Source organism: Plasmodium relictum, assembly GCF_900005765.1.
Source record: "Plasmodium relictum strain SGS1 genome assembly, chromosome: 13".
NCBI classification, from domain to species: domain Eukaryota; phylum Apicomplexa; class Aconoidasida; order Haemosporida; family Plasmodiidae; genus Plasmodium; species Plasmodium relictum.
In genome coordinates, this window is record NC_041691.1 from 548,389 (window position 1) to 562,138 (window position 13,750).

Consider the following 13,750-nt stretch of genomic DNA (forward strand, 5'->3'; position numbering starts at 1 on the left):
TATATCCCTATTTTTAATTTATTTAATTGTAATTATTGTTTGTGTTTTATTTTAAAAAAAAAAAAAATACGTTAATAGACATTCATATAAATAAACTAATATTTTTTAATAATAATACAATAATAATAATTATAAATTTTTATACAATATAGAAAACATATACATTTAAATATTTTCAAAGAATATATGTATTAAAATTATTGTGTCTAAATTTATATACATATTAAAATAAAATGATAATTTGAATTATTTATTATTTATTATTTATCAATAAGCTATTAAGAAATATATATTTTGTTCAAATACTTGTAATAGCATATATTTTTCTTCTATATATACTATAGTATTTTTGTAAATTTTTCCTCTAAAAAATATAAGATTCTTTTTTATTTATTCATATAAAAATGAAAATAAAAAATTCACAAAAATAATTAATTTTTTTATATTATGTTTTTCCTAATTAAGTTTCTTTTTAAAAAAATGCATTGCATTATAGTTCATAACTACTAATGTATTATTTTTTTTATAGAGAGTTTAATTAAAAAACTTTAATTATAATTATTATATTTTTATTTTTAAAGTGGCAATTATAAATGTTATATATTTTAAAAAATGTGTAATTATAATTATAATTATTATATATTAAATTTAAATATATAAATTTAAGAGAATTAAATTATTTGATTTAAAAATATATAAATAGTTATATTTAAAATTAATTATTACTTTAGTGAAATTATTTATTTTATTAATAAAGAATAACATAATGAAACATAACTTGTCCTCTTAAATTTAATAAACTAAAAGTAAAAATCTCGAATAAAATTAGTAATAATGATCCTCATTATGATATAAAATGAATTTAAAATAATTATCATATAAATTTAAAGAAATTTTTAGATATGGTGCTACTTATTTTTTATAAAGGGATTAATTTAAATAGTTTAAAAAAAAAAAAAAATTAAAAATAGAGATATTCATACTTTTTTAGTGTTATTAATATATATATACTTAAATGTCTAAATTTTAATTCCCTTTTTATTTATATTGTTGACTTACAAAACTTTTCTATTTTAAAATGTTTTCATTATAAATAATTTTAATATTATTAACATCATAATTCTTCTTTAAGAGTTCAATTTTAAATTTTAAATTTAATAATAAATTATCATATCCATAATAATTTGTTGAAAAAAAATCATTTTTATTTAAATAAACAGAAATGGTACCATCCTTATTTTTCAAATATGACGAACTACCACATTTAACAATTTCCAATTGTTCGAAGTTTAAACTGGAATATGATGATGGCAAAACTGAAAAACAATCATTATATAATAAATCATAATGAAAGTTTTTTAGCTTATTATTTTTCTCAAGAATACTTTGATGATATAAAAAGCAGTCATATAAAATTTTGTAATCATTTATAGTTGTATTCTTATATATATTTTGAAGAGCTATAAATATTTTAATTACATTTTTTTGAATTTCTTCATTTTTTGTCATATCACTTTTTATCATTAAAAGTGTATATGAATATAACAATTTAATCAAATTAGATGCATCATATAAAAAAATATATTCACTTACACATATATTTAATAAATGAAATAATATATTTTTATTATCATAATTCAATAAAATTAGTAAAAGCAAATGGAACGGTAAAAATTTCAATATATATTTATTACAAATACTATTATAATTATCCTGATGAATTAATTCATCATCACTGTTTGCTATCTTTCCATTTTTATCATTTCTTATTTGCTCTTCAAAATAATTTTCTTTTCTATTTTTTCCTTCGAAAAAATTATTTGAAAAATCAAAGAAGTAAAGATTTTTTTTTTCAGTAATTTGCAAATCATTATTATTTACATAATTCTCTATGTTTATTGTTAATAATTCAAATAACGATTGATTTCGGAATTTTGTTGAAAGCATTAATAGCAACATATAAGAAATATTATTTGGAGATAATACTTTAATGTTATTTATTTTGTTTTCGAATTGTGAATGTAAATAAGTATTTTCAGTTAAACCTAATCTTCTATACCCACTTAAAAATTTTATAAAGTCTTTGAAATTACAACAAATATTATTTTCTTCTAATTTTTTTATTTTTTTTGAAATTATATCAACAAAAACTTCATTATATTCATCTAATCTACTGAATGCTTCAAATACAGTAAAAATATCTTTATCATAATAATCATAATTTACTATAAAACGATTAATAATATTATTACAGGTGTAAGAATCTATATGCAAATAAGATATATTTTTTAAAATGTTAACTAACTCATTTTTATAATCACATATATTTTCATTCAATTGATTCAATAATGGATATTTAACTAGTGGATGATGAAAATTTAGCTGTTTATAAATATTTATCATAATTTTCGTTCTTAAACATGATTTTAAACTTACTAAGTCATCAATTCTATGACAGAGAATACCAAGTAATGTTTCATCAGAATATTTTAATTTTACATAATTTTCTAATATTTTAATTAATTGAGGGCAGAAAAAATCCTCGCTGAAATCATATATATGACTTGTTATAAACTTTATTAATTCAACATCACATATTTTTTCCTCATTTAAGTTATTTAATAAACTTATTATTTCATCGGGTTTTTTATTTCCTATATTTAAAAGATTCTCATATTGATCATATATATCATTATAATTGAATGAACTAAAACTCCTATAATATATTAATTTAAAATTTGTTATTTTTAAATGCTTTCGAACCTTATTTGCAAACGAAAGCATTCTTTCAAAAAAAAAATAAAAATGAATAAAAGTAAAAAATAAAAAAACAAACAAAAGGCCATATGCAACTACATTATTTTATTCAGAATTTGCTAATATTTCTTCATATATATTATATATATAATAAATTTATAATTTAAAAATTATTTATGTGTAATTAAATTTTCGATAATAATTTAAAAAATGTATATATATATATATTGAAAAATTTCTTTTTATTTTTTAAAATTTTTATTCATTTTTAATTTTATTATTTTATTTTATTTTATTTTATTTTATTTTTTTTTTGAATTTTATGTATGTTTATTCTTTATAAATTATTTTTTAATATTTTAATTTATAACTTCTAATAGTTCCTTTTTTTACAAATTTTTTTCCCTATATTTAATAACATTTATTTGGCTTTATTTTAAACTTTTTATACATAAAGCCTAATGAAAATGTCAAAGAATTAATGGTTTTCATATTCATTCTTTTTATTTTTTTTAAAGTATTAGCCATTTAAGTATTAAAAAATTTGAATATTTTCTTTTTTTTTGTATAATAAAAAATTGTATTAAAAAAAGTTTTCATATAGATAATTATATTAGCAAAGAAACAAAGAAATTGGAAGTTATATTACTCATAAAATAGTGGTATATATCTCAAAGTTTATTTAAATGGTAATAATACAAATTTTATAAAAAAAAAAAAAATTCCCTACTATAATACTAATAAAAAAAAAAATTGCAAGAAATATTTAGCCAAAGTTATTAAAATGTTATGTTTAGATATAGTAGATTAGAATGAATATAAGCGTCTTTGAAGGTAAAAAAAAAAAAAAAAGTATAAAATTATAAAAAAAGAAATTTTAAAATTTAAAAAAAAATATAAAAAAAAATTTAATATATGTGTATTAAAAAATATTAAAAATATTATATGGAATAAGTCAGAAAAAATAAAGACACAAACATAATTAAAAAAATAAAAATAAACAATTTTATTTTTTTTAATAATTATATTTTAAAGAAAATTAATAAATTAAAAATATATTAACTTCAAAAAACTTAGTTAAAAGGTATCATTAATGTAAATAATATAATCAAGCCATGTAGCCAATGTAAATAAAACACTACCTATAATAAAAAGGAAGCAGGCTTCGATATATAAATGAGAGTAAAGAAAGAATATACTACCGACAGTAAACAAAACTCCTCCAATAAAATTTGAAACAAATACAGTTAAAATTTTGTAATTAACAAGATTAATTTTTCTAATCTTTATTGAAAAGAAAAAAAAAATTGCTCCAATTAAAAAAAATAAACTACCTATTATAAAACTACCTACTGCATAATAATCATCTTTAAAACAACTATAAATAGATCCAACAGTAAAAATTAAACATCCAATTGTGTAAAATATAAAACCTAAAAATTCATTTTTCCTTTTTAATCTAATATTAGTAGCTCCTATTACATTGCTATACAGACATAGCAAACATGCTAATGCAAAAATTAAGCAGCCAGATATATATAAATTTGAAAAAATAAAAAAAACACTTCCTATTATAAAAAGTATAGTACCCAAAAAATTGGTGTGGTAAGCTAAAGGGCATTTAAAAAAATTAACCATTGTTATTTTTGGCATATTGGAAACTTTTTTTTGAAGCTTTTTTGATTTATCAAACGATAAAGATTTTTTTTTTGTTAAAGCCTTAAAATTTTCTGAATTACTTTTTTTTAATGTAAAACTATCTTCTTTTTTTAAAATGGTACCTATTTCAGTGTCTTTTTTTCTAGTCTTTTTAATAGGAGTGCAAACCTCTTTATATGTATCATTCTTGTTTTTGTTTCGTGATTTATGCATGCTCATTTATTTTTTTCTTTCTTTTGTTTATCTTTTTAATTTTTTTTGAATTAAAGTATTCTATATGTTTTTCTTTACAATTATGACAGTTTTTATTTATTCAGAATGTATATTTTTATTTTAAAGTTTGAAATTATTAGTATGTAGAATATTTATTTCAACTTTTCTTTATTTTTAAGCAATTATTTTTAGTGTAATCGTATTTTTTGTTTAAAAAGAGGTATATAAGTAAAAACTACTAAACATTAATATTTAAAATGATCTTTTTACAAAAATAAAGAATATATTTTTAATAAATTGTAATTATTCTTAATAAAAAAACCTTAAATTTTTTTTCGTAACAACAGAAAAAAAAAAAAAATAAACGATCTGCATTATTATTGAATAATAAAAAAAAAAAATATATAAAGGAATTTCACATAAAAAACAAATATAAGTGAAATAGAAGATTTATTTTATTTTATTTTTTTTAATTTTTCCAATTAATCCTCATATTTTTTGAGGGAAAAAATAATAGCATTAGAGATAAAAAAATAAAAAAATATTATTTTTATAAAATTATGATATATCATATAAAAAAGTTTAGCAATTATTATATTCATAGATAGAGTAGAAATGCTCATAATTCACAAATAAAATCAATATTTTAATTTATAGAAAATTGTATTTAATTCAAGGATAGAACTGTATAAAATATAATATTGTATATATATTTATATTAAAAAAAGAAGCGAGCTAATAGAACCAAGCTATATTTTTAAAATCTTGAGAGTTTTACTTAAAATTTATAAATATTATAATTATTTCTTGTATATATAAAATGAAAAACAATAATTAAAAGCAAAATCTTAATATATATAAAAAAATGATTTGCTCATCAAAAAAAAAAAAAAAAAAAAATGAATTTTAAAAAAAAAATAAACTATTAACTTTTTAAAAGCAAATTGTTCCAATCAATTAAATGTAAAGCTGAACCTAAACTACTAAGGTGTTCAGAAAATTTGAAAAAATATAATCTTTGTGTATTATTTGACATAATATTTATAATAATTTTGACAAGTGCTAAACAAATATTATTATTTAAAAGTAAACCTGAAAATATTATACTTTTAATATTATACATTTGACTATAAAAATACGATAATTGTACCATCGTAAATATAGCCATTGATAATAAAGATTTTGCTATATCGCATTCTTTAGTATCGAATTTCATAATTCCTTCATTTTTTTTACCAAAATGCTTCCTTTTTTTTTCAGAATTAATTATAAAAAAATTATTTTGCTCATTGTCTTCACTGCTAGATATAATTTCAGTTGTATTTTTATTTGATATTTTTTTTTTTTTAAACATTTTTCCTATAGAATAATTATTTGTTCTATTCGATTTTTTTTTAATGATTTCTTCATCAGAATTAGAAATAATTTTCTTCATTAAAATATTGTTTAATTCTTCATTTGATAGAATATTCAATGTGGAATAAAATTTTTTTTTTTTCGCATATTCATTTGACTTTAACTGAAAACTATTGTAAGTATTCCTTCCTTTTCCTTTAAAATCATTTACTTCATTGCACCTGTTTACTTTTAATTTAGAATCACTTAAGCTTTTCCTGAGAAGTATATTTTTTTCTGTTACTTTTCTCATTATTATGTCATTATCTGAATCACCTCCAAAATATTTTATTTCTTTTTTATAAATATCATTTTTTATTCCATCATCTTTTTTATTATTAGCAGTTTCTTTTGTTAAATAATTACTTTCACACATACCTTTTATATTAATTTTTTTTTTTTTTTTTTGTAAAAGTTTTTTTTCTTTTATTACAACACTATTATAATTACAGCAAGAATCGCTATGAAAATTAAAAAAGGAGTTTTCTAACGAATTTTTTTTACTATTCATATTTAAATGTGTAAATTTATTATTTTTATTTTTAAGAAAATTATGAGAATTGCTATTATTATCATATTCATCACTTTCATTACTTTCAAAACTTAAGTATTCAAAACTAGAAACATGTTCACAATTATCTAATATATCTTTATTCATGTTTAAATATATTTCCTTGCTAGAACTATCAACAGAATTGTTAGCGTTATCTAAATCTTGTGCCTTTCCAAAAAAAGATGCGACTATATTTCCTTGTAAACCAACCTTACTATAGATTGTCCCATATATATCTTCAACAGTCATATCAAACGTTTTACTTATTCCATTGTTGGCTAATTTACATATAATTTCTAGAGAACATAATTTACCAGTTAATAATAAAAATAAACCTAAAATACTTTTACATCCAATTAAATATCTGCCAATGTTCTCAATTAAATTATCTTCGTTTATTAAATGGTAGGTTACTCCTCGTTTTATATTAACTATTATATAAGGAAATATTTCACTGGCTTCTTTTTTATTCAAAAAACATTTTTTTAACATCATTTCATTAGATTTACTGGTGCTCGTATCTTTTACATTGCTTATATTGGAATTCATAAAATAATATAAGCCTTTCGGATAAAATTGTTTTAAAAAACATATTGAACTATTTATACATTTTAACTCTTTATGGCAATATAAATTGCTCATTTTTGCTAATTCAGTAAGTTTCTTCTTTATATAATTGCCATTTTCTCCTGTTATATTTATTAATATATTTTTTGTGAAATTCGAATATTTGATAATGACTTCATCAATTTTTTTTAACTTTATTTTCCAAAAATAAATTTGAGCTATTTCATCATTAAATTCATTTATTTCATCATTCATATATAAGTTGTTCTTTTCCTCTTTTTGTAAATTATAACCCAGGTTACCTTGTATGAAATTTATATATATATGAAATTTATTATTTAAATCTTCATTTTCTTTGAAATACTTAGAAAGTTCTCCTAATGAAAATTTCCCACTTTGACTTTTTTCTATTTCTTCTTTTAATATAATAAATTGCACAGTATCTTCAATAACATGCTGTGTATCAATAATAAAATCAAAAAAATCTTTTTGCATTCTCATATAATCATTGAAGTGTCTATTATCTGCGTTATTATGAGTTTCATTTTTTCTTTCTAATTTTTTTAAAGTATTTTTGCTATTTCTATTTAATATTTTTTCCTTATAATCTATATGTTTATTCATTATTTTATTATTACTTGTGCTTTCAAACAAAGTATTTTCTTTTTCCTTTTTTCTTTTTATTTCTTCGAAAAAATATTTTGCATTATCATTTTCCTTATTACCTTCGCAATTTTTATTAAATACTTCTTCTTCATTTTCTATTATAGGTAATTTTTCTTTCATGTAATTCTCTAAATAGTTTTTATTTATTATATTTTTTTCTAATCTCAAACATTTTTTCCCATTTTCATCTTTATTTTTCTTTATATCTAAATTATATGATGAATTTAAACTATATAGGTTTTTTATATTATCATATTCTAAAACATTTTTTTTAGGAAAGCATATATTACATTTATTTTTTGTTTCATTCACATTTTTTTTTTTTTTTTTTTCATTAATTAAAACATTTGTTACGTAAACATAATTCAAAGAACAATCTATACCTAAGGCATTTCCCATTATGCATCTTTGAAGGATTAAGAAAATAACTGTATATTTAAGAAATAAAGGCTTCAATATATTATATATATATAAATTACTAATGCTGTTTTTCTCTTTTAGTATATATAAGATTTAAATTATTCAAACAGTATAAATTAACATTTTAGTTAATTTTTCTGTAAATGAGTACTATAAAGTATCTTGATTTCTCTAAAAATTTTTTTTTTTTTTTTTTAATTTTTAGATTAATTCAGGAGTTTAAGAGAAAAAAAATGAAAGAAATTAAAAGGATAAAAAAAAAAAATAAAGGTTTCCATAAAATTTTTTATATAATTGCTTAACAGATTTTTATACATTTTTCTTAGTAGTATATATTGAAGAAAAGATAATGAATAATAAAAAAGCCAGCATTTATACTGTTTTTTTTTTATTTTTATTTTTTTTTTTTAATTTTTTTTTTTTCGTATTCTCTTGATAAAGAAAAAGTAAAACAAGTTAGTTACATTTATGATACAAAAAAAAAAAAATACTTCTTAAAAATAATAAAGAATAATATTTATAATTAAATAATAATTTAAAATATTACATAAAATATTGTTAAGATCAAGAAAAGGAACAATTTTTTTTGAATTTCTTTGTTTTCATTTTTATTTACGAATATAGAGAAAAATATTTATAAATTGCTTTTATGATGTTACCTTTCTAGAGAATATATTTTAATTAAATAAAATCTTCGTTGTCAATTAATTTATCTTTTCTATTAAGATATATATGTAAAAAAAATTAAGATATTATTGATATAATATTTGTAAAATTAAGGATGCGTTTTTGTATTTTTTAGAATGAAAAATCTTTCCATATTTTAAGCCATACTTTTTTATAATTTCCTTATATTAAACAAGGAAAAAAAAAAAAAAAAGTACATATGTAAATAGAGTTAAGAAATGGAAAAGCACTCTCTTTTTTACATATCCACAGCCTTGTTTAAATTATTTTTTTTTTTTCATTTATAATTCAATACTTAGAGTAAACATTTACTATTTTTGATATTCCAAAATTTTGGTGACAAAAATATCTATAAAAAAAGTCAATATTATTAATATATACAAGTAAACGTAAATTGTTTTTATAATAATTTAATTGGGTAGAAATAGAACAGATAAAAAAAAAAAAACGCTATTCAAATGTGTGCAGTTATATGTAACTTTTTTTTTTTTTAGCCCTTTAAACTTAGTGCATTTATCTATAAATGCAAAATATATTATTTAAAAGACAAAATATTTCATTAAAATGAAAATAATAATGCATATATGATCATTTTATATAAAATTTTATTTGAAAATATATTAAATACATACAATACATATATATGAAAAAGAAAAATCAAGTTTCCTTAAATATACAAAGTATTTTTTAAACAATACAAAAACCACGTTTTAGCATTTACTATTTAGAACAATAATAAAAAAAATACTAAGAGTGCAAAATAAAAAAATATATATATATATATGTGCTGTACATATATTTACAATTATAGATTTTATATTAAAAAAAAAAATAATATTTTTATATATGCATATATTTTTATTTTAAAAAAATTATAACAAAACATAGTCTAATTCATAAAAATAATTTTTACATATAATTAATTGAATTTTTTTAAATGGAATGTTTTTTTCTTTAGTTTAATGAAAAAAAAAAAAAATAAAAACACTTATTCTTTTTAACGGAATAGTTAAAATCTAATGGAGAAATTTTAAATTGCCTTTTTTTTTTTTTTTTTTAATATAATATGTACTTTTAATTTTTGATTTTTATTTTTTTATGTATTTTCCTCTTTAATTAAGAAAATTTTCAAAAATATAATAATTATTATTTATATTTATTAAATATTATTAAATATTTTCTTTTAAAGTAGCTATTTTTCTCTATTTAATCTTTTCTTTTTTGTTTCAATATCTAAAAATATTAGAATGCATAACCAAAATAAACGGGTATAAAGACACAAAATTGACTTTTTATATTCATTTTATAATTCTTCATTTTTTATAAAAAAAAATATTTTGAAATAAAATATTTTTAATTAAATATTTTTTATTTAAAGAAAAATTATTAGTATTTTTTAAAAAAATATAATATTTCATATAATTTTTATTTTGTGCAGATTAATGCAACTTTAAAAAAATGTATAGAAATGGATAATTTGTGTCATCTCTATAATGCTGAATTAATGCAACAAAGAGAAAGGATTGAGAATTTAAAAAAAAAATTGCATTTATATAACAAAAATATAGAACAACAAGAGAGTATTTTTAATAATTTTATAAAATATACGGATGGTTTTTTAAATAACATAATGTAATTTTTTTCTTATATTTTTATTATTCATAAATCATATTTGTTTACTGTTTTTCATCTACTATTTTTTTTTTTTTTTTTAGAACCTTTTTAGAAAATTTTAATTATTCAAAAAATTTTAATCTATTCTCTAATTGTGCAAGATATTGTCTTATTGATGATGTGGTTATAACATTTTTTTTTAATGGATATCATTATTTTTATTACATAATTTATTAGATACTTCATTTTGTAAATTTTATTTCACTGAATACCTTTTATATTATTTAATTCATTTTATTAAATTTTCTCATTTCTTTTTTAATACAGGATGAAATAAAGTTAATAAACCATTATAATAAAATTAATAAAATAAATTCATGTAAAAGTAAAAAAAAAAAATTTACAAAATTAGTTAATAGCAAATATAAAAATAACAATTTTAATAGAACTAATTTTTATGTTGAAGAAAGCAAAGATTTAAAAAAAAAAAAAAAAAAGAAAATTAAATACAGGGATGAATCAAAAAAGAAATTTCTACAACAAAATGAAAATATTTATAATCTTCATCAGCCCTACGATACTGTTGAAGTGAAAGATTTATATAACATTTATAAAAAGAAACGTATGAACCATGATTATTATTATTAATTAAATAAAAAACTTTAAAAAAAATAAAAAAAAAGGAAATATTTAAAGTAATATCTAAATTTTATTCTCATAATTAAGCATTTTAATTATTCAAAAATTTAAGTAACATGGATATAAAGGGAGTCCTTTTTTTTTAAAATAAAATAAAGAAAAAAAATAATTTACATCTAATGCTCTTTTCTTTGAAACTTTCAGAAGAAAAAAATAAATATTTTTAGTTTTCTTATTATTTTTTACTATTATATTTTAAATTTTTATATTTATTTTTTTTTTTTCCTAGTCTAGTTAAGCCTTATATATTTTTATTTTTCATTATAGATTTTCGTATTTTTTTGTTTTTCACCACTATATTTTAGATTTTTTTGTTTATTTTTTCTTTAAATTAGCTTTGTAATTCTACACGTTTATGTAATAAAATGTTAGTTTTTAACAATTTTAAATATCTATTTAAAATTTTTTTCCTATATATTTTTTTTAAATATGAGTATATATAGTTATGTAAATTATAAAAAAATGAAAACAGCATAGTATTTTTAACTATTTACTTCATTTTATAATTTTTTTTTTGTTTTTGTTTTTGCATGAATATTTTTTTTATTTGAAAAAATTTTAATGAAAATGTTTAAATTATTCATTTTAAGTTACTTTTATTTTATTTATTTTTTTTTTTTTTTTTGCATGAATATTTGTTTTTTAAAACATTTAAATTTTTGAAAGTATTCTTAAACACTATAATTCTACTTTTATGAGGATTTAATTTTTTTAGTATTAAATATTTCTACATTAAAATATTTATCAAGTTACCTTTTTTTTTCATTTCTATTTATTTTTATAATATATATACATATATATTTATGTTTTTAAGGGCTTATTCATATTTTTTATTTTAAATGAGCATTACTTTTTTTACACACTTAAAACGATGATGTTTTTTAGGTTTATCTCCCCTACAAGGTTCTAATAGGAATCTATTTAAAATATATTTAAAATAAAATATAACACTTTTAAAAAATTAAAAATATTATCAATTTTTTTTAAATTGTATATATATAAATACATATTGTATGTATTCATATATTTATCAGATTTTAGTTTGATCAGTTTTCAAAAATTGTTCTTTGATCATATGTATTTCTCCATGCATATAATATTTTTTTTTTATAAAATATGCAATAAGAAAAAATACACACGAAAAAACATAGAAGGTATATTTAAAAAATTTTTACATGTTTAATTTTTTTTTTTTTTTTGTTGATCTTAAACATTTTAATTTGTCCAAAATAAATTTTCAAACAATAAATAAAAAATCATATTTTGAATATGTTAAAAAAACTCTTATATGCTAAAATTTAAATATTCTTAATTGTAAAATAATTATTTAAAACTTATTAACATATAAAAAATTAAAATAATATAATTCTTTGATTTTACATATTTTCATTTACTTCGAAAAACATAAATTCTGATAGCATTCATTACTATTCATTATTTTAAAAAAAAAAAAAAAAAAAATTATATGTATTTTTTATATAAATGCTTTGTTATATTTTGTATTCAACACATTGTATATTTTTTCATGCTGATAAGATAGAACTCTTTTTTTTTTTTTTTTTAATCCATTTTAATTTGGCCCTATATATATATATATATTTTTCATAAATTTTCTTTTTAATAATTTATTTTTTTGTTTTTAACTTTTATAATTTTAGATTAATCTGAATATGTATATATATATTTATATATATTGAGCATTTTATGTTATTTGTTTAAATGACAAGAAATTTATATATATATATGTATATATTGAAATAATGAAAAATACAAAATTATATATGAGAATTAAGTATACATAAATCTACTTATTAAATAATTTATCAAATAAAATTTTTGTAAATTCAGAAAATTTATTTTTGCATTCCTTTTTTTATGAATAAAATAAAAAAGAATAAAAAAAAAAAAATGAAACAATAAAATGTATCAAAAGATAATGTTTTTTTTTTTTTTTTTTTTGTATATGTTAAAATTGAATTACATACATTAACGCATACATATATTTAAGAATATATGTTACAATTTTCAATATTATATTTCTAGTTTTATTTTACTTAATCTGTCTTTTCTTTTTAATTTTATCTTTGTTTTTCATTTTTTTTCTTTTTTTTTTTTTAGAATCATTAATCTAAGTTATTAATTTATTGTCTTTCAGTGTAATTATTCAAAAAGTATATTTAATCAACTTGAAATCGAATTTTATATAATTTACATATATATACATATGCTTATATAATTTATTTATTTTTTTCATTCCTTTTAAAGAACATTTAACTTTTATTAAAGATACCATTTTAAATGCTTATGAAAAAAATAATTAATATATATATATATATATATATATATATATGAATATGTATTTTCATCCTTATTAAAATATACTAATTTTTTAAAAAAAAAATTTTTTTTTTTAAAAAGTTGTCATATAATAACAATTTTTTAATTCTAATAATATTTTCAAAGGAATAATTTTTTATGTAACTAGTATAAAATTTTATAAAATTTAAAAGAAAAAAAAAA

The 13,750-nt window shown here is 16.9% G+C and overlaps 4 protein-coding genes across 4 annotated transcripts; 1 reads left to right on the forward strand and 3 right to left on the reverse strand.

Annotated features, from left to right (window-relative positions):
* Positions 1 to 1,068: 1,068 nt before the first annotated feature.
* Positions 1,069 to 2,784, reverse strand: PRELSG_1313400 (conserved Plasmodium protein, unknown function; the record flags this gene model as incomplete). Its single annotated transcript, XM_028678658.1, has 1 exon — positions 1,069 to 2,784. One exon carries the CDS (start codon positions 2,782 to 2,784, stop codon positions 1,069 to 1,071), a length of 1,716 nt encoding a protein of 571 aa, XP_028535782.1.
* Positions 2,785 to 3,834: 1,050 nt separating this feature from the next.
* PRELSG_1313500 (conserved Plasmodium protein, unknown function) lies at positions 3,835 to 4,629 on the reverse strand (the record flags this gene model as incomplete). Its single annotated transcript, XM_028678659.1, has 1 exon — positions 3,835 to 4,629. The coding sequence occupies one exon, from the start codon at positions 4,627 to 4,629 to the stop codon at positions 3,835 to 3,837; it is 795 nt and encodes a 264-aa protein (XP_028535783.1).
* Positions 4,630 to 5,554: 925 nt separating this feature from the next.
* Positions 5,555 to 8,209, reverse strand: PRELSG_1313600 (pantothenate kinase, putative; the record flags this gene model as incomplete). The annotated part of the gene is made up of 1 exon (XM_028678660.1): positions 5,555 to 8,209. One exon carries the CDS (start codon positions 8,207 to 8,209, stop codon positions 5,555 to 5,557), a length of 2,655 nt encoding a protein of 884 aa, XP_028535784.1.
* A 1,955-nt stretch (positions 8,210 to 10,164) lies between these two features.
* On the forward strand, positions 10,165 to 11,179 carry PRELSG_1313700 (conserved Plasmodium protein, unknown function; the record flags this gene model as incomplete). The annotated part of the gene is made up of 4 exons (XM_028678661.1): positions 10,165 to 10,185; positions 10,356 to 10,549; positions 10,633 to 10,714; positions 10,859 to 11,179. The coding sequence occupies 4 exons, from the start codon at positions 10,165 to 10,167 to the stop codon at positions 11,177 to 11,179; spliced, it is 618 nt and encodes a 205-aa protein (XP_028535785.1).
* Between the last annotated feature and the right edge of the window lie 2,571 nt (positions 11,180 to 13,750).